Below are 25,607 nucleotides of genomic sequence, written 5' to 3'. Positions count from 1 at the left end.
AGCATATTACTACTTGAAGGTACAGTATGCCCACTCTGGGACTTTCAGTGTGATGCAGCAATGTCTAAATGGGACATTATTGTGCAGCAAGCTCATGCACTATAGTTTCACACCCTGACTTGCTGCACAGTAACTTGCCATGTAGACAAACGCTGAGACCGCTATTGTGCAAACAGTTAAAATATAAAAGATACAGCAAAGAGTCAGCTTCAGCTTTGGAGCTGAACTCATATTGGACAGAGAAAAGGCCACCTTCTTCCAGCCAATGTCTCTTGAGAGAGAGGGTACCTTTAAATGGTGTCCAGAGTTCTATAGGATCACACACCAGGATTTGCTTATCATAAGTACTCTGTACAAAACTATTCAGGATGAGCCCTTAATCCTGAGACTCCGGAAAGACAAGCAGGAATCTCCATGAAGTGGGACGCCAAGAGATAGCTGCTATATTGAGTAGCTATAAGATGCTTGGCAATAGTAGCGTTCCACAACTACAGTCAATACTGCAGGCCTTCCACACTGAATGGAACTCTTGCATTTGCCTACAACATATTTTCTTGGTCATCTAGTGGGGGGTTCTCAACCAAGGGGTATGTGTAGCCCTTGGGGCACGCAGAAGTCTTCCAGGGGGTTCACCAACTCATCCAGATCAATGTTTTTCAACCTGGGGGTTGCAACCTGGGAGGGGAGGTCACATGGGCAGGTCTGGCATTAGGGGGTGGCAGCCACACCACAGGAGGCTCCACAAAGCTAAGTTACATGTTTCAGCTCTGCGTGGTGGGGCACAGGCTTCAGGGGTACAGTAATCTGGAAAGGTTTAGAACCACTGACCTAGTGAATAAAATCTTCAATATATGGTCAAAGAACTTAACTTGGGCATGACCCGTGCATTTCTTGACTCAATATGAGAAGGTTTACCATAGCTGCCTTACAATTAAAACAGTGCCATAGGGGGTCCTCTGTGAGTCTTTCTTGCCTTAGATACAGACCACGCTCACTCCAGGCCACTTCCATCATCATTGTGCTTTATTATACTGTTCTAGCAGGCCATTGCTTGTAGTGCTGTCTACATATTTACACATCCCAGCCAGCTCCCCCTCTTACTTCTGGGGGAAAGATGGCGGCGGCGGCGGCAACCAGCTCTGCCTTCCTTCAGGGTCTCTACCCCCTTCTAGGGCTTCCTTCCTCTCTATTTATCTGCTCCTAGCTGCTGGGGCTGCTTCTCCCTCTAATTAGCCATTCAACTGTGGCTCCACCTGTTAATTGATCCTCTATTTAGGTCCCAATTAACCTTTATTAGTGGGGATTTGAGTGACAGGGTACTGGGTCAGCTCCTGCCTCAGGATTCCTGTCACACAGAGGAGATGAAGGGTCTAATCCATGGGCTGGATGGGTAGACAAGGTTTTTCCCCTTCTTTTAAAACTCAGACAGATAAGAATTATAGACCCTAGATATTAAACATTTCTGAAACAGTGTTGCTTCTGCACTGAAGCACCCACATGAATACTGTGGGCCAATAGCAGATTCTGTGAAGCAAATTATCAGGACTTCAACTGAAAATCACCTGTAAAAATCCATTTTCAGGGAACTCTCAACATAACTGCAAAGGTGATGGAACTGCCGCACCCCTGGGGCTTGAAGTGCTTTCCATCATATCCAGGGTTCACAGTTTGGTTCAATGGTTCTCAGCACCTCCACTATACAAATTGTTCCAGCACCCCTGCATAACTGGCCATTACATGCATGAATTCCTGTTTGAATACACAACTTCACCCATGTGTCTCAAATCACAAGGGGGAAGGGGTTGGGGTGGAAACCTATATGGTTGTATCTGTCCTATCTAGAGTTTGAACTGGAGAAAAAAAAAAATCTGGTATTCTCCCAAACTCCACCCCATAAACTAACCTCCATGCACCAGAAACACCAAAAGAAGGCCTCAAAACAAGAAGTAATTCAAAGTACATTGTATAGATCTTCATAATGTGATAATCCCCTTCCTTTATTTTGTACCAGCAGAAAAACAGTTAACAAATCAGATCTCATCATTATCACTTTTGGGCTGCAGAATTAGCACACTACTGAAATCAACAGGCCAATTTACATATATCAGCTATCAGTTCAGACTGTCAGCAAACGGAAGCAAACATGATTACATTGGTTTACATGTTGTTTGCATTCTGAAAGTTATTGAGGAGCACTAAAGATTTAGCAAGAATAGACTCTGGGGCACAAGATGGTAGCCTCCTGGAAAAAATACCAGCTCACTGAGCTACCATGAATCAGCCCAATTCAACCTCCGATTCTGCCTTTCCTGCCTGCCTCCTCTCTTCCCCCCACAAATATCCATCAATGCAGGACTGCTCTCCCAGTGCATTTTCTAGTGGGGTTTTCCCCCTGTTTAGTTTAAATGTCTCAGGAGGCAGGGCTCTCATCACTCCCTTTGGGCAATTCTTCCACACCATAACAGATCTTACTCCCACGATGTTTTTTTTCCTGATATTCAGACAAAGTTTTCCCCTTTCTTAATGTGTCAGCTAATTACCCTTGAAAAAGTCATGGAAAATGGAAAGCCCAACTCTGAAACAAGAGCAGGGCTTTACAAATTGTAAATAAACACATAAATAATAAAAAAGATTAATACTGGATGTATGTTAAAGTGTAGTACAACTAATTTTAAAGCAGTACCAGGAGTCTGTATGGTAGCTTCTTGTTTGGGCTACATTTAAATTGCTGACAAAATGGTATCGAATTATTTTTCAAAGGAGAGAGTGTTCTGCTGCTAGTTTTGTAAACAAAACTTTAGTGGTTTTGAATGAACACTATAGGCTGACAAGTTTTTAACCACATGATAAACAGGTATATTGGTATAAAATATTGTATTGATGTGACAACAATATTCATTGGCTATTAATCTAGTCAAATATTGCTGATTCGTTATATTAAAAGTAAAAATGATTTGCCTCACATTTCCTCTCTGTAAACAAGGATTAAAATTCCCATGTTTTCACTTTGTGTAAGAATAGCGCTTAAATTTGCAAACAAAGTAGAGTTGCAAGTAGTATATGTATTTCCAGCTATTCAAAATTTGGATCACATAAAGCACTGTCATCATCCATAGATCCAACATATTGAGTTTTATGGTTTACTAGGTTAACAATCTATAAATGAAAGTGGTAAAAGATAAAATTAGCTAAATCTAAGCAATAATGCTTGACTTATTCAGTATGCCTTGTCTTTTTAAAAAAGACGTAGGGTAGCTAGTAGTTTTGTTTAATGTGGTTTAAAGGGCTGAACATTTTTACCCAGCACATAAACATATTGTATGTGTTGTACATACAATAAATGAAGACGCTGCATTGAGAGAGAGAAATTTTAAACCATTAGGATGAGATAGGTAGGAGTGTAGGGGGAGAAGAAAAAGTGCCACTATGCATTGTCCCCCCTCCTGCCCCCCACTCCCCAGTGGACTGGCTCTGTGTGCAGTAGTGTGGTTCTACTGCCTTTTTACCCATGCATAACTGCACAAGGGAGAATAAGGGCACCATTTTCTCTCTTGCTTGGACTATATAGCTTTGTTTTCCCAGTTATAAATGGGACTTAAATTAGAAAAAGCTCAAAAAATTGTTTAGGGGGGAGTGTTCTTACCTCCTGGACAGTGCCTCACAGCCATTTTACATCTTCTGGACTCTGCAATGGTTGGGCAAGGTATTGTGTCCTTTGCCGGCTTTTTCACAATTTGCCTTGTTCTTGTTTCCAGACCCCATTTAAATCCACAGGTTTTGTTATTTCTGCTGCAAGTTCCCCATTCACTCCATGGACCCACTTCACAGCCTTCTGATAAAGCAAAACAGGTCATAAATTAGTGTCTGTATCCGCGTCTGTATCTGTGTCTTTCTTTCACAATACATGGCAACTCTAACTAGCAAGAGTATTAAATTAGAAGTTATTGCTTGTAAAATTTATTGTTCGGTGAAATCTCAGTTTATGATTTTAGTTTGCAGTTTTTACAAGGTAATTGTATCAGAAACCTGAATTATCCTAAAAACTGACACAGACAACAACTACCCAACCACAGATTCTCTGTAACAATTCCCTCTTCATGACTTTCATTATTTTCATGGTTTTGTAACAATTCTCTCATCAAATGGTGCCTGTTTTATATTTGACACTATTGTATCCAGAAGATTCTAGCTTGTATTTTTAGGTTGTCTATCCTTTGAAACTAAAAATGTTTCATCCAGAAGTTACAATCTGTGTCTTCTACTCAAGCAGTGTACAAAGTAGTTTTTGTACCAAAAAGAATGGTCTTTTGAAACTTTGATTGGTGGGCATATTCTGAGAGTGTTGTTCACGTAAAGGCTCAGTTTTTATAAAAATGAAAACATCACATGACATGATTCCAGATGTGAGGCAAATCCACAACCAAACCAGGGCTGCTCACTCAGCTGCCTCTCCAACAGATCCATGACAGGTCTATGGCAGCTGCTGAGGAGGAGGACTTCTTTGCAGAGCCCCTGCTCCACAACATCCTGTTTGGTGTGCAGGTGGTGGAATCCCCCTCGGTGCACCGGAGGTTGGTCCTGGCTAGTGCCACCAGGATCAGAGATCTCCTAGACCATGATTGAAGGGACTGGGTGGACTCCATAGTGCTCAGCCAGTGCATGGGACTCACCACCCTTGTGTTCCCTATCGTGTGCTCCAGGAGGTGAGGGCAGCCTTATTGCCCACCTGCACCTGGCCCTCCGGACCCCACCATCAGGCCCCTGCCCTGCAAGCCTCCCCAGCCACCCCTGACATACCACCTGAACCAGCTGCACAACATGCAGCTGATCTGCCTCTGAATCACCCCCAGGAAACATCTGTATGTACTAGTGCGCCACATCCTGCATTTTCTTGCCCTCATGTTCCACCCTGACACCAACTGGAGGGTAAGTATTCCACTCTGATCCCACGGCCTGCTGGGGATATTAGTTGGTGGCTCCTTCATGAAGCTGTGAGCACAAATGTATACCTGGAATGGTTCACCACCTCCCCTGACACCTGCCCCTTCTGCAGTGAGAGGAAGACACTGGTGCATTTATATAGGGTACATCAGACTGGAGAAGCCCTTCGTCCAGCGCCTCCAAAACCTTAAGTTCTGGCTGCACTTTTCCCCACACATCTTGATCTATACACTCCCCATCTGTGGTTCTATGAAGTCATGAGACCTCCTCGTCAACCTCCTCCTAGTGCTGGCCAAGGTGGTCCTCTATCATACCAGGAAGCGGAAGCTGGATGCAGGGGCAGGAGAGGGTTGCAACTGGGAGCCTATTTCTGATCCCTTTTCAAGTCACATCTCCAGGCAAAGTTCCTCTGGGCTGTGTCCACTGACTCCCTGGAGAAGCAGTGAGTACTGTCCGAGGTTCTCTGCTCAGTGTTCCCCTTTGGATCCCAGATTTTATCCCTGTGACCTTCACTCCCATCCCTGTTTTTTCTTTTGTTGTCCCTAGTCATTAGTTGATGCCTGGGTCTGGTTCCCCCTCCCTCTGATGCTGCAGGGGAGGGCCTTTAGTAAAGGCAGGCCCATTGCTACCCATCCCCAAAGCCTCAATGGATCCCCCTCCAACAGAACTGCAGTGAGCATGCAGATATGCAGCAAAAACCCAGCTGTACTGACTTACCTTTCCCAGTGCCTGCAGTGACTCAGCCATCAAGCATGTGGCAGCAATCTATCCCTGAGTGGAGCCTGGGTCAGATGACCCCCCAGGCTCTGATATTTTCCCAGCCCAGTCAGAGCTGTACAGCAGTCTGTACACTAGCATTACCTGTCCAGGAACTCTCTTGCTGTCTCCCTGTGTATCAGATTCTCTCAGCCTGCTGCTGTCCCAGCCTTGCCCAAGCCCTGTTCCAGTCTTGTCCTTGCCCTGCTCTGACCTTGCTCCAGGCCTTGCCTCCACCTCCTGACCTCATGGGACTCTGACCACCCAGCTTTGGCCTGTATCTGGACTCCAGCTACAGTACTGATTTGGTTTCTAACCACCCAGCTTCAACCTCTGGCCTGCAGCTCGGCTTTGGCTACAGTACTACTTCTGGCTTGCCTACAGACTATGATACTGGTTCTGACCCCAGCCTGTCCTCGAATCTCAGTCCCAGCGCTACCCTCAGCCCAGGCCTGCCCTGACCACTAGGCTATCAGGAGACAGCGCCTCACATTACGAGTTGGAACTTTAACAAAAATATCAAATATCATGAGACTCACTCAGAGTCAGCAACGCTGTCTCAGTTTTATAAACTTTAAACTTTATATGCTTTAAACTGGGAGTCGCTCCTTTTCTGAAGTAAACCAAAGCCATGGCAGGAATTCAGTTCAGTAGCTTTTACAGAATCTGCAATTAGTACTCACCATACTTTTGCATATGGGAGCGATTCAAACACTGGGAGGTGGTGAGGTGAATTCAGGTTCCCTATCTCTGTCCTTTAATTCTACCCCATGTGCCCTGTGTGTGTGGATGTGGAAGCGCATGTATTTTTCCTCTTGGCTGTTGGGCCTCACAAGGAGTAACCCCCACCAGGTTTCATGTGCTCCTATTTTTCCTTCCAACAGTGTGGGGATACAGGGGAGAGGCAGAGAGAAAACACTGGGATTAGCAGCACTATTAGGGCCACCCAGCAAGGACCAGAAACTGGAAATACAAATCCTCTCTCTGCTCCCATCCTGCCCTCTACACATGTGACATGGAAAAGAGAAGAGGGCTTCAGAAAAAACTGAATAAAGGCGGAGTTAAAATTTCCTGCTCAGTATGAACTCAGCCAGCAGGAGTGCACCAACCCCATAATTATATATATTATATGTAAATGCCTGATTTATAAGTTTTCAGGACGATGAGGTTTTTAAAAAGCCAAGGTACAAGACACTAAGGATGGTGACTTATAACAAAATTGACCAAACTCTGATGTAGGGGAAGGGCAGAGCACCCCATAGTGTGCTATTTAAAAATCTAGAGAAAGTCACAATGTTAGAGAGAGAGAGGTTTTTTGAGAACAGTGACTAATTTATTGAAATAAAAAAGAGATGACATTAGTAGTTTCATGTAGTATATATACACCAACGTTAGTAAGAAAAAAGAATTGTGTGATGTAATTACTTGAACTTGTCCCCTTTAATATCTAGAGAATTCAAAATGTCAGCACAAGACTATTATAAATTTCAGTCCCAATTAATAAGGGGACTTATTTCTGATTTTGAAATCAGAAGTGCAGAATAAATCCAGCAGGCATTTCATAAAGATACAGGTGTTAAAATAACTACTATGATAGAGTTGTACAAAGACACTCACCCACGCATTCCATAGTTTCCTCTAAGGATGCAAATCCATCCGGGCATTCTCCAAAACAACGGCCTCTGTGTAAGTAAAAGCCAGCTTTGCATTTGGTGCAAAAGTCTCTGCTAAAGCAAGAGTCGCAGTTTTCTATTCTGCATCCTGAGATATATTTTAAAAGTTTTCAGTTAGAATAAGGCCAAACATGAAAACACAAGTTGTAAAGCAATGAAATAGCAAAAATAGAAGAATTTTAAAAAGGGATGCCGTCACCCTGAAATCCACCCAGTATTTTTTTAAAAAATTACCTTTAGCTACCACATTTGCCCCAGAATCCTCATGCTATCTTCTGTGATTTTAGAACTACATTTTCCTATTTTTAAAACATATATTTTTTCTCTTCCTGGTTGCTGTATTAAAAATACACCCAAACAACAGAAACTGACTCAATAGTGGAAACTGTGAAGTTGACTATGCACAAAGTGCTGCCAAACGCATAAAGAAGTTAAAATGTCTATTTTTTGTCTTGCCTTAGATTTTAAACAGTAGGTACAATAACATTTTTAAAAAGTGAAACTTTTGAGTTGACTATCCTCCTGTGTGGGGTAACATTGGGTTTAATAGAACTATATTTTGTTGTGGTTTCCTCCTCCTACCCCCCGCCTGTATTTAAACACATTTGTGGGGGAAGAGCGAGATATTTGGAGAAAGAGGAATCGATAATGTGCTAACATATATCATTGTTGCCTATCGTTGCACACAGGGTCCAAATAATTTCCATTAGTTGACCATGAATAGACTATTAGCAAAAAGGAAAGGAGTACTTGTGGCACCTTAGAGACTAACCAATTTATTTGAGCATAAGCTTTTGTGAGCTACAGCTCACTTCATTGGATGCTGCATCCGATGAAGTGAGCTGTAGTTCACGAAAGCTTATGCTCAAATAAATTGGTTAGTCTCTAAGGTGCCACAAGTACTCCTTTTCTTTTTGCGAATACAGACTAACACGGCTGTTACTCTGAAGACTATTAGCAGCCACTTGAGAATGTTTTCTTATGCTATTTTTGATTTCTAAACTCACATATGAATCCATATGCTATGGTACAGATACACAGTTCTTCCAGATTTTATTTGCAAATAGCATTTAGCACCCAGTATCCTGACTTTCTGCTTCTCTTTTTGTTAGAAATATACATGCCATACATCTCTTTTACAGCATATGTAAGTAGCTTCCATGCTGCATCTCAGGATTTTGATTTCCTTCCTCAGTTGTTGACTAGCTTTCTCTCCCCGTTTCTAAAATATATAGTCACAGTGCTAGCTGTGCTGAGGGTGCTGAAACTATTATAGACTGGTTGCTTTTACCGACTGCCCAGCTATAGTTACATATCAAGCTGATGCCTTTGTGTTACTTAGGTCTACATCGCTGCTGCTCATGTGTGTCCCAGAAGTAATATTCAAGGAGCAATCTGTTAAGGTCTCAAGAAATTGCTTCTCAACCTTCTGTTTACAAGACATCATATGACCCAGTTTATATATGGGTCACCCACTCTGTTTTAAATAGGAAAAAGGTAACTAAATCTAATTTTGCTGAGGGTATATAAGCTAAGATAAAGTATAGGCTCTCCCTTATCCCAAGGACTCTGGTCTGGTCCTATGCACAAAGTAGGATGCTGGCAGGGAAGAGGCTTCTGCTTCCCCAAAGCAACACATCTAGGGACCAATCCTCCTCGTCTTGTGCTTCCTAAACTTTCACTGGACCTCTAGGATATTAGCTTTCTGATACAGATATTAGAGCTATTACTAAAAAGATGATTAAGGGTGTTTATTACTTGAAAAAAGGTAAACACTCAGAAATCAGTAACCATGAAAACCTTTAAGATAGACATGTCAGACATTGAGTTAGTATATAAAACAGGAATATAACTTCCTGGTTTATAAATGAGCCATCACACATGAAAAGGGGAACAGGTGATTTAGAGAGAGAGAAATTTAGATATATACACACAGAGAGGTCTGAAAACTAGGGATACTTAAAAGGCTATTTTATGGAATAATTAAATAAAATAGTATTGCTCTTTCTGCAAGGTTTTGGTTAGCAGGCCACACACACACACACACACTATTGCCAGGGCAAAATGTCCAAAAGCTAACAGAAAAATCCATTGATAAAATAAGAGTCACACACATTATAAATCATGTATATTATTTGAAATATTTTACTCCTTTTTAAAATACATAAACTGCATCAATATATGCAAAGGAGCTAGTTGATCCAGTGTGCTTCTTCTGAAATAGCTATTTGTAAATTCCTCTAAGACCTATGCAAGTTTATAAATTCTTTAAATACAAGGACTTTAGTATTTATTCTTGAACCTTAGAGGGCCAAAAGTTACAATAGGGCCACTTAAATTGATGGCACGTTTTATCTTCTGCAGCAGCTAGGGAAACAGAAGGCATTTTACAGCAACTCTTATTGTGATGTTGGACTATAAGTTAAGCAGTTTGCACAGGAAAAGTAATTTGAACATTGGGACCCCTTTGTGATTGTTTGTAACCCATGTGCCTAATAGGGAGATATCTCTGAGAGACCCATTGGGAGGAGGTAGGAGTGAGTTGTGTCTGGGTCATTGTTGCTAGGCGTATTGGAATTGGGTGTGATAGTTTTGGGTCTGCTCCAATAGGTTCCCGGTTGCTGGGGTCAGACTCCATGAGGGCAAGCAGTCAGGGCAGCTACTTTGCAGAAGGCCACGTGCCCTGTGTGGGTTGGGAGAAGCTGAGCCTAGGAGCAGGAGCAGGCAGGCTGTTGTTCCTAACCCTAAAGCATTTTGCAGCAGGTCAGTGATATTGTTAACCCTCTAACAGGGAAGCATGGACAATGCTAATTATAGCAAGGGGAAATTGGGAGGGAAAAATAACTTTATTTTAATTGTATGCTTTGATTGATTTTAGCCAAACTCTTCTAGTTAAATTGTCTCAACTAGTCTGATTCACCAACTTTTCTTTAAATGTAGGAATAGGGAAAGTTTTGTATCTTCTTGTAACAGGGTTTTCTTTAAATCTATACACTTAACTGAGTGATTGGTTAATGAGTTAGTTGATTGGCTAGGAGGGATATCAGCGGAGGAAGAGTCTGTATGGATTCCATCTAAAGATTCCTACAAGCAAGTGGAGGGAAGATGTTTTAGACTCAGCAGACTCTATGGATTTGGTGATCAAAGACTCTAACTGAGACTTAGGTGAACAAAACCTAAGCTTTTGGGAACTCTCAGTGTCTTCTCACTGTATTTCTGTGGGGACTGAACTGTTCAGATTTTAATTTGTTTTCTTTATTTGTGTTTATATATAAACTGTAAAAGTAATGTTTGGGGATTATAAAATAGCCATGTCATGCTGTAAAAGTGTGATTATTAGTTGTTTCTTTTCCATAAGATTTTATAAAGTTATTTAATTAAATTCATTTCTTTAGTTCCTTTTGGGACTTGAATGTGGAGAGGTTCACCCTGTGCAATTCTTGCTGAAAATCCTTAGAGACTGTTCTCTGGGTCTCCAGCTACTTTCTGTGGGAGTTGGGTTAGTTTATTTAGGGCACTGGAGACAGGAAATGAAGTGAACTCTAGCCCATCCAAAGGTTACATATGCAGAGCTCAAAATTAGCTTACTGGGGTCTTCAACATACAATATGTAATAATACAGCTGCCATGTGGAAGCAATGGCTCTTCAGGCTCTACCTCCCTTTTACAGCTCTATCTATGTTAGGCTACGTCTACACTGTGAGCTAGGGGTGTGGTTCCCCTGTCTGTGTGCACATACTCATGCTAGCTTTCATAAAGCTGGCGTGTGTATAAATAGCAGTGTAGTTTCGGTAGCGTTGGTGGTGGTAGCGGAGGTAAGGCTGAGCCATAACAAGTACAAACCTGCTGGAAACCCCGGGGGTATGTACTTAGCCCAGCTAAGCCGTGCATCCACTGCCACTTCCCGGGCTACCCTGGCTGCACGGCTACTTATACTCAAACTAGCTAAATGAGAGCTAGCGTGAGTATGTGTACACGGGCAGAGGAATCACACCCATAACGCAGTGTAGACATAGCCTCATGGCTCCCATTACCGTAGTATCTCAGACGCTCAAAATCTTTTAATGTATTTATCCTCACAAACTCCTTGTGAAGTAAGGAAGTGCATCTCTCCATTGTACAGCTGGAACCCTGAGAGACTAAGTTATTTTCCCAAGGTCACACAGGGAATCTGTGGTAGAACAGGAAATTGAACATAGGTCTTCTGGATCCCAGGCTAATCCCCTAACCCATGACCATTCAGTCTTTCTATGTGCATAGTCTGCTGTTTGCATTAGTCCCAGGGGAGCCTCAAAATGACATTCAAATCCTCTGTTTAGATAAATGCCCAAAGGTTTGGGTGCTTACCCAAAATTTAGTTGCCAAAAAGGGGATAGTCAGCTGCCCTGCTGTATCATTTCTCTACTTTTATGCCTGAATGGATATCCTAGGGGCCTAGCATCTGTGTATGGGGAGAAGGCTAGGAAGTGATACATGTTCTCACTGGCTATCAGCTTCCACCCATCAACCCTGATCCTGAGTTAGCTACTCCCTGCAGGAAATAGATTTCCACAGTCCTTACTTAGGCAAAACTCCTGTTAAAGTCAACCTAAATTGCTTCATGTCCACAGAATAAACTGAGATCCTTGGTTGGAAGATAACAGAAATATTTATTATTATAACTAATAATGGCAGGAATTTTGTCTGGGTTAAGGACTATGCCCTTAATACTTAATCTACAATGCACGTGGACTGCAAATTAAGAGCCTGACCCTGCAGAGCCTCTCCCAGGTTAACGAGCACTTTCAAGATGAGGCCATAAAGTGACTTGCTCTGATGACAGTCCTGCAACAGTTAATTGCAATGCACGTTTGTTATATTTAACATGCATTGCAAATATGTCATTAATTGCAATGCTTGAATCAAATGTCCAGTATGTTTAAATATTCATAAAAACATTTGCTTCTTGCCCACATACACAAGACAGTTTGAAAGGACATCAAGGTCTTTCCAAATAATTTAGTCCAATGATGAGGTGCAGAACAGAGCATGAAAAGAAAAATTAGCATCATGTGACCCTCCCTCACATCCAAGTGACGCAAATGTACACTTGAAATAATGCATTAACTATTACTTACAAAATGAGGAGGGAATAACATGTTTTGAAGTTGATTTCATTTCTAGATCTGGTGGTTCCTTCTGGCCTTAAACTTATGACTCATTTGTGTACTGTTGTTTTAAATGAAAAATCACTTGCTAAAAGCACCCTTTGATAAAAGTATTATATTCTTGCTAGATGAATTTTCACTTTGCCTGATTTTATGGAAACTCCCTTAAAACCTTCCCTGGTTTGGTTTAACAGAACATTTGCAAAGAGCATGTTTAAAAATTAAATTAATCATTCTATTCCATTTCAGTTTCTTGATCATAATTCAAAACTCCTATCTTATTTCCATCCTTTACTTTGCCTCTTTTGGCAGTTCAGAGTTTTTTGAGGGTGGTGTTTTTGTTTGTTTGGTTGGTTGGTTTGGTTTGAGTTTTTGTTTTATTGTATTACCGCAAAGTCCCCAGTGTTATAATTCTATTATGGAGGCACTGGTAGCAGCTCCATAGTTAAGGTTTAATTGAGATTTCCACTTAGAGCGGCTCCAGTTCACTTTCTTTCTTTCTTTCTTTCTTTCTTTTTTTTTCTAATGAAGATGGCTGATTCTGATTACCAGACTCTTACCATGTAACCTAGTCCAGATTCAGTTTGAGGGGGGAAGGGGAGAATAATGAAAAAACATTTATGCACTATTTTAAGAGTTCTAATACCCAGATACTCAGCTGTATCACACTGCCACTCAGCACAGTACACTCCCATGAGTTTAGGATTGCTGGGGGGCAATCCTCACCATAATTTATAGTAGCCCCAAAAGGGCCATCAGCAGCCAAGGATCACTAGAGAGTAGTGCACGGTGACCATTCCTCATCCTTGATGCAGCCACAGCACACCCTCTACACAAGCTGGCTACTAGAGATCTTGAACCCAGGCCCACCAAGCATGAGCTTTATCCACTGCACTGTCTCATGATAAGGGAATTGCTGTTAATACCCAACCACCAGAAGCTATACCCACTGACTCAGTAGGGTCAAATGACTAACAGAAGACTGCTGATTGGACTCTAACTCATCTCCTTAGGTCAGAATTTTCTCCTTTTTCAAAAGGGAAGAAGCAGCAGAGGGGAAGACAAAATCATAATCAGGGAAGAGCCTGTATACAGAAACTTAAGATGGTCTAACTTTGTAGTATTGTCACAAGGGAGAAATTCAAAAACAGCTACATGATTTAGGAACCTACGTCTGGCTTTCAATGAGATTTATGCTCCAAGTGCCCAAGTCACTTTTGAAAATGGGACTACGGTGTTTTTGAAAATTTTATCCACAATGCTTTGCCTATCAAAATTCATCAATTTTTTCAAAGGTGATAGTGTTTCCTGACAAGTTTCATTCTGTTCCAAATAGGACTGCTTAAGGTCAAATTGATCATCTGCCATGAGAAATATCCTTAGATCCCAGTTATAAAATATTAGAGTTCAGTCTTAATAATCCCATTAACACTGACCTAAATTTTCAGTGCCAGTTTATTTGAAGGCCAGAAAATAAATCCAAGGGGAATAAAATTAATATTTATAGACAATTACATAAATGGGGCATTAAAAATTGTGGTGAACAAAGGCTGTACTAGCAAATCATGCTCAAATTACAGTGGCATTCAAGGGTAATAAACAGAGGAACCAAAGTGATATTAATAAATTTTTCTGATCTGTTTTGTCTTCTTGTCTCTAATAGTAAAATGCTAAGTCTGATTTTAAAAGACAACAAGCATTAAGGGACTGATATGTTTGTCATTTTTTAAGACTGAATCAAGAGTGGAGACATTCAAACTACAAATTCAGATCTTAAGTTAATTCCAGATCCCAGTGCATGGAGCCTGTGTTTTGGTGATCATTTTCTCTAACTTAATTCCTAGTGCTGATTATTTTTCCAATTTGAGTAGGCCATGTGGAAATGAAGGGCTAAATGCCAAGCAGCTGCATTTCAACCAAGAGATTGCTTCCTGTTCCTGGGAAGCAAGTGATAAGTTTTGGAATTGAAGGGCTGGGAAGTACAGCTCAGAGGATTGTGGGATACTATGTGCAGACTCTCCAGATCAAAGTCTGGTGGCCTGTACTTGAGCTGTATCTAAAGTTCCCAGGTGTCTGGTTTTCGACTGGAACACCCGGTCAAAAAGGAACCCTGGCGGCTCCAGTCAGCACTGCTGACCAGGCTGTTAAAAGTCTGGTCGGTGGCGCAGCAGAGCTAAGGCAGACTCCCTGCCTGTCTTGGCTCTGTGCAGCTCCTGGAAGCAGCTGGGATGTCCGGCTACTAGGCACAGGAGTGTCCACAGGGGCACCACATGCTGCATCTGCCTCAAGTGGTGGCATCACAGTTCCCACTGGCCGGGAACCATAGCCAACGGGAGCTGTGGGGGTGGCGCCCGCAGGCGGGGGTGGCCACACTTCTGCCTAGGAGCCAGCGGGACATGCTAGCTGCTTCTGGGAGCCACCTGAGGTAAGTGCCACCCGGAGCCCGCACCCCTCACCCCCTCCCGCACCACAACCCCCTACTTCAGCTCTGTGCCCCCTCCCTCACCCAAACTCCTTCCCAGAGCCTGCACCCCACACCCCCTGGTACCAGCCCAGATCCCCCTCCTCCATCTCAAAACCCTCATCCCCAGCCCCACCCCAGATCCCACACCCCCCAGCAGGAGGCCTCATGCCCCCCAACTCTGAGCCCCCTCCCATACCCCAAACCCCTCATCCCCACCCCCGCAGAGCCCGCACCCCCAACTGGAGCCTGCTTCTGCACCTCAACCCCCACCCCAGCCCAGAGTCCCACACACACACATGCCCTCACTCTCTCTCTGAGCCCACACCCCTTCCCGGGCTCTGAACCCCCAAGCCAGAGCCCCCTCCTGTACCCCAAACCCCTCATTCCCAGCCCCACACCAGAGCCCTCACCCCCTCCCACACCCCAAACCCCTGCCCCAGCCTAGTGAAAGTGAGTGAGGGTGAGGGAGAGGGAGCAATGGAGTGATCAGGGGCGGGGCTTCAGAGAAGGGGCAGGGGTGGGGCCAGGGTGTTCGGTTTTCTGCAGTCAGAAAGTTGACAACCCTAGCTGTGTGCACGCTGCAAAATGCATGGGCTTTGACTTGTGTTACAGTGGAACACAAGCTCTGACCCACTGCCTATCATGGTCTGCAGACTCATGCCAGGAACCCCTCGGGACATGACTCAGACTAATATCTGTGTGGACAGAAGGTGTGTTTGGGTTAAACGTGAGCCAGAGCCTGGGCTTAGTGTTCTGTGTAGAAATACCCACAGTGAATGGCGGAAGGGTCACCAGACGCGAGAACAATCATTCCATGGTCAATTTACAGCTAGTTTGGTAATGCAAAATTAGCTGAATTGCGCTTACAAAAAACATGGAATAAGCAAAGGTCATGCTGGAATATGTTTAGAACTCACAGCGGAATCCAAAGTGCTCTACATAATACAGAGTACTTGAGAGACCTAAATTCCAAATGCTTTAATCTATATTTGCATTTAGGTTTAGAGAAAGAAAGGCCTGCAAATGTAGGTTTCTGTTCTAATAAGCACAGCATAATGAATTTTAAGATCCGAAAATACTCTTTCAATTCTAAAAAAGGCTACTTGTAAACAATCATACTGCCTCTACCTTTTTTCATGAAAAATCTAGCTTCTGGGGGACGGCTGTTGTTGTGTTGTTTTGGTTTTAAATGTACATAGTGTCATTGAATAGTCAATCCTACCCTCCCTTCATAACAAGGTTACTTTAAAGAAATGTGTGATAAGGCAAAAAAAACCAGCTGCTGGCCAATCACCACCAATGTTATTAAAAGCTATTCATAGCTAACATGGTATTAGCCCACAGCTGCATGTGGGAGACAGACAAAAGTAGGGAGAATTTGAGGCGGGGGAGAGAAGGGAGACAGGGAGGTGAAAGAGTGCATGTGTGAGGGGAGTTGCATGTGTGGAAGGGACAACATTGAGGACTGTTCGATGGAAGGCAAGGAGGAAAGAGAGTGGGGAGAAATCTACTGTATATGCAGCAGAAGGAGGGAGAGAGGCAAGAATAGCAAGTGGGAGACAAGGGGCAGGTCTACACTACAGCTTATGTCAATAAAATTTGTGTCACTCAGGGGTGTGAAAAAGACCCCCTCCCCCGAGTGATGCAAGATACAGCGACCTAAGCACTGTCCACATTGGCGCTATGTCAGCAGGAGATGCTCTCCCGCCTACATAGCTTCTGCCTTTTGTGGGGGTGGAGTAATTATGCCGATGGGACAGCTCTCTCCCATCAGCATAGAGTGTCTTTACCAGACATGCTACAGCAGCGCAGCTGCATCGGCGCAGTTGTACCGATGTTGTGCTTGTAATGTAGACTAGCCTAGACTGACAAGAAATTGGGAATGAAGGAGAAGCTGATGAGGGGGATGGAGAAGGATTAAGTAGTGTAGCTTTGGGAAGGGAGATAGGACAAGAAAAGGAGGAATGCTGTGAGCTTTGGCTGGTTTTGGAGAGAGAGGGAAATGAATGAAAAATAAACTGTGAAGAGCAAGGAGCAAAATGAGAACTAGAAAGTTTGATGACCAGAAAGGAGGTCGGAGGCTGAAGCCTCCCCCTCCCCCCCCCCAGCTTAACTTAAAACTTCAGGCAAAAAAATTTAAAAGCCGGGGGTCTATCTAAACTCCTAAGTAAAAATGGCCTAGGCACCTGCAGCTCATTCTTCAAGATACAAATGTAAATACCCTATGGGCCATAGATAGCGGCTGTACAGCAGTCTCTTATTGAAGAGTCTGCAAACCCAGTGGATACATCAGTGTCTGGGGGTTAAAAATGGACCTACTGCTTCACTGGGAGCCGCTTTAGAAGAATGAGAATTTTGCCATTGTTAGAATTCTTTAATAAACACTTAGTAATATAGCTCAATTATGTGAAAACATGGATTCATTATTAACAGGCATCTTTTAAATACTTGTCAAGCCACAAGAAGTATCTTTTCAGACATAAATTAGTATTTTACAAATATACAATTGTCTTCTTAAATCTAAATTGACTCCAGATTCAGGAATCTTAATTAAAATCATTGCCAGGATTTTTAGCTTCCAGACAGATCTATGGCAGCCCTCCTGAAATGATACAGAGTTAGGCCAATAAGTTACAAAATAAGAAGGATGTGTTGAAATGCTTATCATGCTTTTGTTGGGGGGGGGGGGGGAAATAAGGCGCCTGCAAAGTAGATTTTATCTAAACCTCAGATTCCTGGCAGTTAAATTTTATTTTCAAAATCCCAAATACTTTTTTAGACCACATACTAGACTAGCCTCTTTTCAGTTTTTAAATTAAAGCCATTTTTTTAATTAAAGGAAACAATAACAGAAGTACCTAAAACTACTTTTTACAAACTTAAAAAAAATTGATTTGATTTCAAGTTGACTGTTTCCTCCAACTGGTCACTGTATCTGCTGATGTCTTGCTATGAGTTGTAGTTGCTATATAGATTTCAGGAGAATTTAGTATAGCATTCCATAGGTTATCCTATATGAGCATTAGCCAAGAAACTTAGCTGTTTATTTGAAGTAAAGTTTAGATATTTTGTAACACAAGCTTGTACTGGGAGGCATTTCTTAATATAGTAAATTAACTAGATATATTTATTAAACACTTGTTTATTTTGTAATTGCTCATTAACGTCTACTCTGTGCTAAACATTATTTTTGTTTAAGGCAGATGGGACTCGTGATGATTATGACATTTCCTGCAATATCTTTGGGAAATCTTACTGTATTAAATGTATCTATCATTGTGGTCTAGGGATTGTACGTAATTCAATGTGGTGGGGAGGAGGGGAGGGTGGCGGTATGATGGGGTGTTCACCACACACCACCCCGAATGGGTTAAAGTGTCTCAGAAGGGGTAATTAACCTAGTGGGCTGCATCTGGGGAAGAGGTAGACTTGACTGACAAGCACTAATTGAAGATGGAGCCTATCTGGGTAGGAGTAGGCAGGGCTTGTGTAAAGCCAGAAGGTGAGAACAGAAGGGGGCTGCAGGGTTGAAATCTCTGGGCCTAGTGAGGAGAGGAGGAAACCCAGGGGGATGAAGCCCTGTGATTCAGATCCTTAGGAAAGGGTTTACCCCTGGTGGGGGTGGAGAAGAAAGCCTGCAGAAGGCAAAGTAGGAAGAAGCCCTGGTAAGAAGGGATTCAGACAGTGCAGACCTTGGCTGCAGATTGTACGGTCCCTGGGCTGGAACCCAGAGCAGAGGTTGGATCTGGCTTCCCCTATCAGTCACTGAGAAAGTGGTACAGTCTTGACTTGGAAGACTGTCTGGAATGGCACCCAGACAGCTGGTCTGGGGAGACTTTGTTACCCTAGAAGAAGAAAACTGTATAGTGACTTTGCTGGAGGGCCAGGCCATGAAGAGGAAGTACTGCTACACCTAGAGAGCAAGAGGGGCTGCTGCGTGAGTGAAGTAAGGAAGGGAGTGTCAGACAGGGCAGAGCTAATCTCCAGATGCAGCCACAAGGGGTGAGTAGACCCTATACAGGGAGAGTGAGCTCAGGTCCTCCAGGAACTAAGAACAGAGTGTGTGTGTAGGTGGGGGGAGTGATTCAAAAAATTCACTCGGGTTATAACCGCTCCAGAGAAGTACCATCACCTAGAGAGGTGTGCACATACCAGTTCAAACAGGATTCTCCAGAGACGACCAACAGACTAAGAAAGGACTTTTGGGTAAATAGCCTGACTTTAAACTGATTCAGGGCCTTCTTCCTGATCTGGCAAATGGACAGGACCTTCTGTTCAAGGGGGGAAATGTTTCCTGGTAGAGGCTGAAAGACCTTTGGCCTACTGAGGCCCATAAGACTGATGGAGGACCTCTGGTAAGCTTCTATCATGTATATAGGAACTATAAATCCATATATAAAATGTTTTCTTGGTAATGCTTTCACCTTAAGATTAAATGTGCCTGCTTATAAAGAGCTGCGTGGTAACTTATAACTGCTGGCAATTAAGCTGTTCTTAGCCTTCAAAGAGAAAATGAAGTGCAGATGGTGGCCTGTTCAGGCAGTCTGGCTTGCTGGGGATATTACCATGTAGGCCAGGATCTGTTCACCAGGGGAAAAACCCATCAGGAGGGAGAGAGAGATGCAGGTTTCCAACCAAGAGAGGTGATCGCTAAGGAACTGGGAGCCTACAGTGTGTCTTTGGTGAACCATGGAGATGAAATACAGGTGCAGTAGTCCTACGCTCTGACAATGATGACTTTGGGGATGTTGCGATTTGGCAACTTGGTGAGAAGGGACCTGACGTATGAGATGGAAAGAAGAGTTATGTAATGTCTGAATACCTAGTCAAAGGTGAAAAGAATAGTGAGTCACCACTCTCTTGTAAATTCCAAAAGCGGAATGGCAAAGGTCAGTTTAGGCACAGATTAAACTAAAAGATTCAAGAGGGGCTTGTCTTAGTCAGCTAAAGTAGAACCAATACACTGAGGTGATGGGCTTCATTTTATTCCCCAGTAGAAATAGTAGACTTTCCTGGGAGCTTATTTCCTTCTGAGATTCTTCTATTCAGAGGTTAGGGGGAAAACAAAACATTGTTCCTCTCCTGGGTATTTCCTTTTCTACAGCAAAGATTACACAGAACCATTCAGCTTTATGTCCTCAATATATTGTTCATTCATACCTCAAATATTCAAGAAAGAATTCATGTTAATTTAAAGTGAGATTAGTGGTCTTCCTCCCCCACCAGAAACTGTGTCCATTTCTGTACACAAACCATCCTTGAATTACATGACTCACCATGACCAGAAAAACTTTTTAAAATAGCCTTCCAAGTTCAAAATGCATAAATCAGTTGCATCTAGCAAAGAAAATTAGTCTTGAAATTCACAATTTCCATAATTTTGGAGCTGTTACATTTGGCTGTAGTATTTAGAGTGTTATGTTTGGCATTACTGATGCTTTTAAAACCATGTCAACATTTTCTATAAAAATATGCTCTATTGCTCCTCTAGCACAAATGGGCAAATGTTCCAATAATATATTAAACTGGTTTTGTGCCTCTAAAGACATTAATAGGACAGAAATAATTTTAACTAATATAAGTCAATCCCTGAAACTCCCACAAGGGATTTTAACCTAGCCAGCATTTTTGATATTTTAACTGAGAAAATACTGAGCCATAAAATCAAAAGGTGATAGACTCAGAAAGTACATCCTACATGAAGAAAAAAGAGTATAAAATTCTTCTTCTTATATTTATCTTTCTTTGAATACCTCTAAAGAATACAATTGCTAGCTGTGTCTCTATGTATGTCACAGGGGATCACCAAACAAAGACAAAGACAAAGCTGGGGCATAAATATAAATCAGCTGGTGCCAGGGCTCCCTCCCCATTCTGAACTCTAGGGTACAGATGTGGGGACCCGCATGAAAGACCCCCTAAGCTTATTTCTACCAGCTTAGGGTAAAACTTCCCCAAGGCACAAACTCTTTGCCCTTGGAGGGTACGCTGCCACCACCAAGTGATTTAACAAAGCATCAGGGAAAGGACCATTTGGAGTTCTCATTCCCCCAAGCCCTTACACCCCCTTTCCTGGGGAGGCTTGAGAATAATATCCCAATTGGTTACAAAGTGATCACAGACCCAAACCCCTGGGTCTAAGGACCATAGAGAAATCAGTCAGGCTCTTAAAAGAAACAGAACTTTATTTGAAAGAAAAAAGGTAAAAGAAGCACCTCTGTAAAATTAGAAGGGAAGCTAATCTCGCAGGGCAATCAGATTTAAAACACAGAGGATTTCCCTCTGGGCAAAAACTTTAAAGTTACAAAAAGAAAACCAGGAATACACCTCCCTCTCAGCACAGAGAAAATCACAAGCCAAAACAGAAGTAAAACTAATGCATTTCCTTGCTAGTACTTACCAATTCTAATGGAGTTGGATTGCTTGCTTTCTTGATCTCTCTCCGGCAAGCACATAGAACAGACAGACAAAAGTCCTCCCCCCCCCCCCATTTGAAAGTATCTTGTCCCCTTATTGGTCCTTTTGGTCAGATGACAGCCAGGTTACCTGAGCTTCTTAACCATTTACAGGTAAAAGGATATTGTGCCTCTGGCCAGGAGGGATTTTATAGTACTGTATACAGGAAGGTTGTTACCCTTCCCTTTATATTTATGACAGCTGGTGATAATTTTCTTTAACATAATCTTTGCATAGAAATCACTTGAGAGGAACCAGAATTGGTCTTCAAATATAGTTCCATCATTAATCTCAAGGGGAAGATTTTTCAAAGGCACAAAAGGGAAGTTGGGTGCCCTGGGGTGCTGGAACTAGGGATGCTGTGGGTGCGGTAGCACCCACTGGCTTGAAGTGGTTTCCATCATATACAGGGTTTACAGTTTTGTTCCATGGCGCTCAGCACTCCCACTATAAAAATTGTTCCAACAGCACTGTGGGTGCCCAACTCTCAATGAATATCAAGGGAAGTCAGACACTCAATTTACATTTGTGCTTTTGAAGAATCTGCCCCATAATTCAGTATTAAGAACATTGCCACCACCAAAAATTACCTTGCGTACATCACGTAGTGAAAGGAAATTAAATTGATTTCTCAAGCCAAACTCTATGCACAAAGATTTTTTTTTCCTTGAAGAAGGTATTGAATGACAGACATATTAACCCTTACCTAACTCAAAGTCCTTGCTATTACATTACTGCTAGGAAACAAACTTACATGCCTCACAGTTATGTTGAAACATATTTCCCATAACAACATTGGAAATAGTTTTTGAACAACATGGACAAATTTTTAGTGCCCAGTTTAAATAAAAAAAGGTTTAAAGCGGACAGGTTGCTGAGTTCACAATTAAACTATGCAAATGAAGGCCAAAATCCCAATACACTTTACAAAAGGGATATGGAAGATATACACTGGGATCATTTAATCCTCCATTAGTCACATGGTAAATATTAAGCCTCGCTCAGCAACATTACATAACAGTTGGGAGCAGAAAGTGAAAAATAACATATCAAACTGAAACTGCACAGGGAATTTAGGAAAACAGGCAGAATTCATAACATGAGTTGGAATCTGGCCAAAGTTAATGCTTCTATTCTTGTGAAAAGTGCCACAGAATGACCTCATGTGGACCTTGGGTTTATGTCTCATCTCAAAGATAGCACCCACCTTCTACGAGCATGGTGGACCTCAACACCATACCGCTGCATCATTAGTTCAGTTCTAAGGGACGAGTGCCACATACTTAGTGACAATCCCATTTCAAGAAGCACAAAAGGTTTTTCTTAGTGGTTTGGTGACCTAATTCTGGTTAGACTGAAATCTGACAGAATCAAAAACACAAGGCAGTAGTGGGAACAATGTACACATTGACAGATCTTGATTGTATAACAGCCTGGCATAAGCATATGGAGAATCTACATGAATACCCATAACTAGCAGATAGTGGTGGAATTATTTGTACCCATCTATTTAAAATACACTGGTGTTTCCAAGCCCGAACATGCAAATCTGAATCTTGTTGCATATCAGTGGGCTGCAAAATCTCAAACAAAACAGTAACCAAATGTTAAAGCCTTTTTATTAAAAAAAAAATGGTACGTCTGTTTTATTAATGTAGCAACACTCACATGTTGTGACAAGTCTGGAGTGAGGGTTCGGTCACCTGAAGTTTGTGTGGGAACAAATAGCAGGGAGGAGAAAAAGGACATTCTATCTTTAAAAAGAGGTGGGTGAGAGTACTCGGGGAAATATAGACCAGTTATCCTAACTTTGAGATCTGGAAAGATAGTGGAACAAATTATTAAACAAAACATTTGTAAGCACCTAAAGGATAATAGGGTTTAAGTAATAGCTAACGTGGATTTGTCAAGAACAAGTCATACCAAACCAACCTGATTTTCTTCCTTGACAAGGTTACTGGTCTAGTGGATGGGGGGGAGGCTGAAGATGTGATATATCTTGATTTTTAGTACAGTTTTTGGCACAGTCCCACATCAACAGTCTCATAAGCAAACTTGGGAAATGTGAATGAGATGAAATTACTATAAGATGAATGTACAACTGATTGAAAGACTATACTCAAAGTAGTTGTCAGTGGTTTTCTATCAGTCTGGGGGAGTATCTAATAGGGTACTGTTCAGGTCAGTCCTGGGCCCAGTACAATATTTTCATTCCTTGACTTGGATAATGGAGTAGAGAGTATGCTTATAAAATTTGCCGATAAAACCAAGCTGGGAGGGGTTGCTAGCAATTTGTGGGACAGAATTAAAATTCAAAATGACCTTGGCAAATGAGAGAATTGGTCTGAAATCAACAAGATGAAAACTTCAGTAAAGACAAGTGCAAAGTACTACACTTAGGAAGAAAAAACTAAATGCACAAATACATAATGGGGGGATAACTGGGTAGGCAGTAGCAATGCTGAAAAGGATCTGGGTTTTATAGTGGACCACAAACAGAATATGAGTCAACAACATGATCCAGCTGCAAAAAGCCTAATATCATTCTAGGATGTATTAAAAGCAGTGTTGTATGTAAGATGTCAGAGTTAATTGTCCTGCTCTGCTTGGCACTGATAGCGCCTCTGCTGGAGTACTGTGACCAGTTCTATATGCCACATTTTAAGAAAGATATGAACAAACTGGAGAGAGTCCAGAGGAAAACAACAAAAATGAGGAAAGGTTTTAAAAAAACTGACTTCTGAGGAAAGTAACTGTAAAAAATTGGACATGTTAAGTCTAGAGAAAGGAAGACTGTGGGAGGACCTGATAACTGTATTCAAATATTTTAAGGGCTGTTAGAAAAAGGATGGGGATCAATTGTTCTTTATGTCCAGTGAAGGTAGGATAAAAAGTAATCAGCTTAATCTGCAGCAAGGGAGACTTATGTTAGATATTAGGAAAAAACTAACTATAAGAGTTAGGCTTATGACAGGACTCCAAAGGAGGTTGAGGAGTCCCCATCATTGGAGGTTTAAGAATAGGTTAGACAAACACCTGTCAAGGATGATCTAGGTACACTTGGTCTTGCCTCAGCTCAGAGCTCTGGATGACATGACCTCTCAAGGTCCCTTCGAGTCTATGATATCTGTTTTGTCCACCAGTATACGTGTACATATCCTAGGCTAGAAAGTACATGAGACATTACTAAATTAATTCTTAGTCCTTTTTAATTTAATGTATTAAGAAGTTGCTCATTAAAATGAGAAATGTTTAGATCCACATTACCTCATTCTCTGTGCATCCCCCAACTAAGGGAACAAAAAGGTAATAATTCTCTGGGCAACAGTGCACTGATTGTGCTGAATGGTGTACATCCTGGAATGAGTTAACTGAGGATTCCTTTAGGAAAGAATGTTTATGATGATCTTGAGACATCTGTGAAAATATCATTGTTATATTTTGCAATACATCATAAAAATGGGGTCACCCATGAATGAACTATTGTCTATCAATAAAACAGTCATAAAGATAGAACAAAAACTTACTTGAACATCTGTTCATATCTGGTGCTCTGAGTCCATAGTACCCTGATGGGCAGGAATGCAAGCATTCTCCATATTGCCTCATTCCTTCTCGTCGAAGAAAGAAAAACAATTTATGCTGGCATCTGATGCACCCATTATCCTTTGAGCAAGACAAACATCCTTTGCAAATTGGATTTGGTCCATAGCTAGCTGCAAAATAAAACAATAAATTTTAATAGTTTTGGAAATGGTTTTCCTGGAACACAAAAATGTTGTTTATCTACTGCATCAATACAAATAGTTTGGGAAGGAAAAAACCTACAATAGGGTGTGCAGATTTTAACACATCTGCAGTGGAAAAGGAAGTATCTGTCTAACTTATACTTACTAGAAATGCAATCTTTTTTTTTTTTTTTACATTAGTGTGTGATGCTATTTGATAAACTTACACACCAGATTAATTAAATGCATGATTTTACATGCAACTAGAGCCCAAGAGAAATCAGATTAGTCACAGTAGCACAAGTAAAATCAATGGACCACAATCTAGCTTCAACCTGAGCATGCAAGCCCATGAGAGCAGCAGTGCACAGCAGAGACTGGTATCCTGAAACAGACACACAGAGTTCATCCTGCTGGACTTCTGCAAGTGCCATTTCCTCTA

The 25,607-nt window shown here is 41.9% G+C and overlaps 1 protein-coding gene across 1 annotated transcript in view; it reads right to left on the bottom strand.

The window, feature by feature from the left end:
- The window catches only part of RSPO2 (R-spondin 2), a 102,111-nt gene extending 76,993 nt beyond the window's left edge, over positions 1-25,118 (bottom strand). Inside the window, exons 1-3 of the mRNA XM_073329352.1 lie at positions 24,965-25,118; positions 7,315-7,458; positions 3,644-3,832 (exon numbers count right to left, since the gene is read on the bottom strand). Coding sequence (XP_073185453.1) covers positions 3,644-3,832; positions 7,315-7,458; positions 24,965-25,046 — 415 coding nt within the window. The 5' untranslated portion in view covers positions 25,047-25,118. The remainder of the gene's footprint in view (positions 1-3,643; positions 3,833-7,314; positions 7,459-24,964) is intronic.
- Between the last annotated feature and the right edge of the window lie 489 nt (positions 25,119-25,607).

Source organism: Lepidochelys kempii, chromosome 2, assembly GCF_965140265.1.
Source record: "Lepidochelys kempii isolate rLepKem1 chromosome 2, rLepKem1.hap2, whole genome shotgun sequence".
NCBI classification, from domain to species: domain Eukaryota; kingdom Metazoa; phylum Chordata; order Testudines; family Cheloniidae; genus Lepidochelys; species Lepidochelys kempii.
This window is presented reverse-complemented; position numbering and strand designations above follow the sequence as displayed.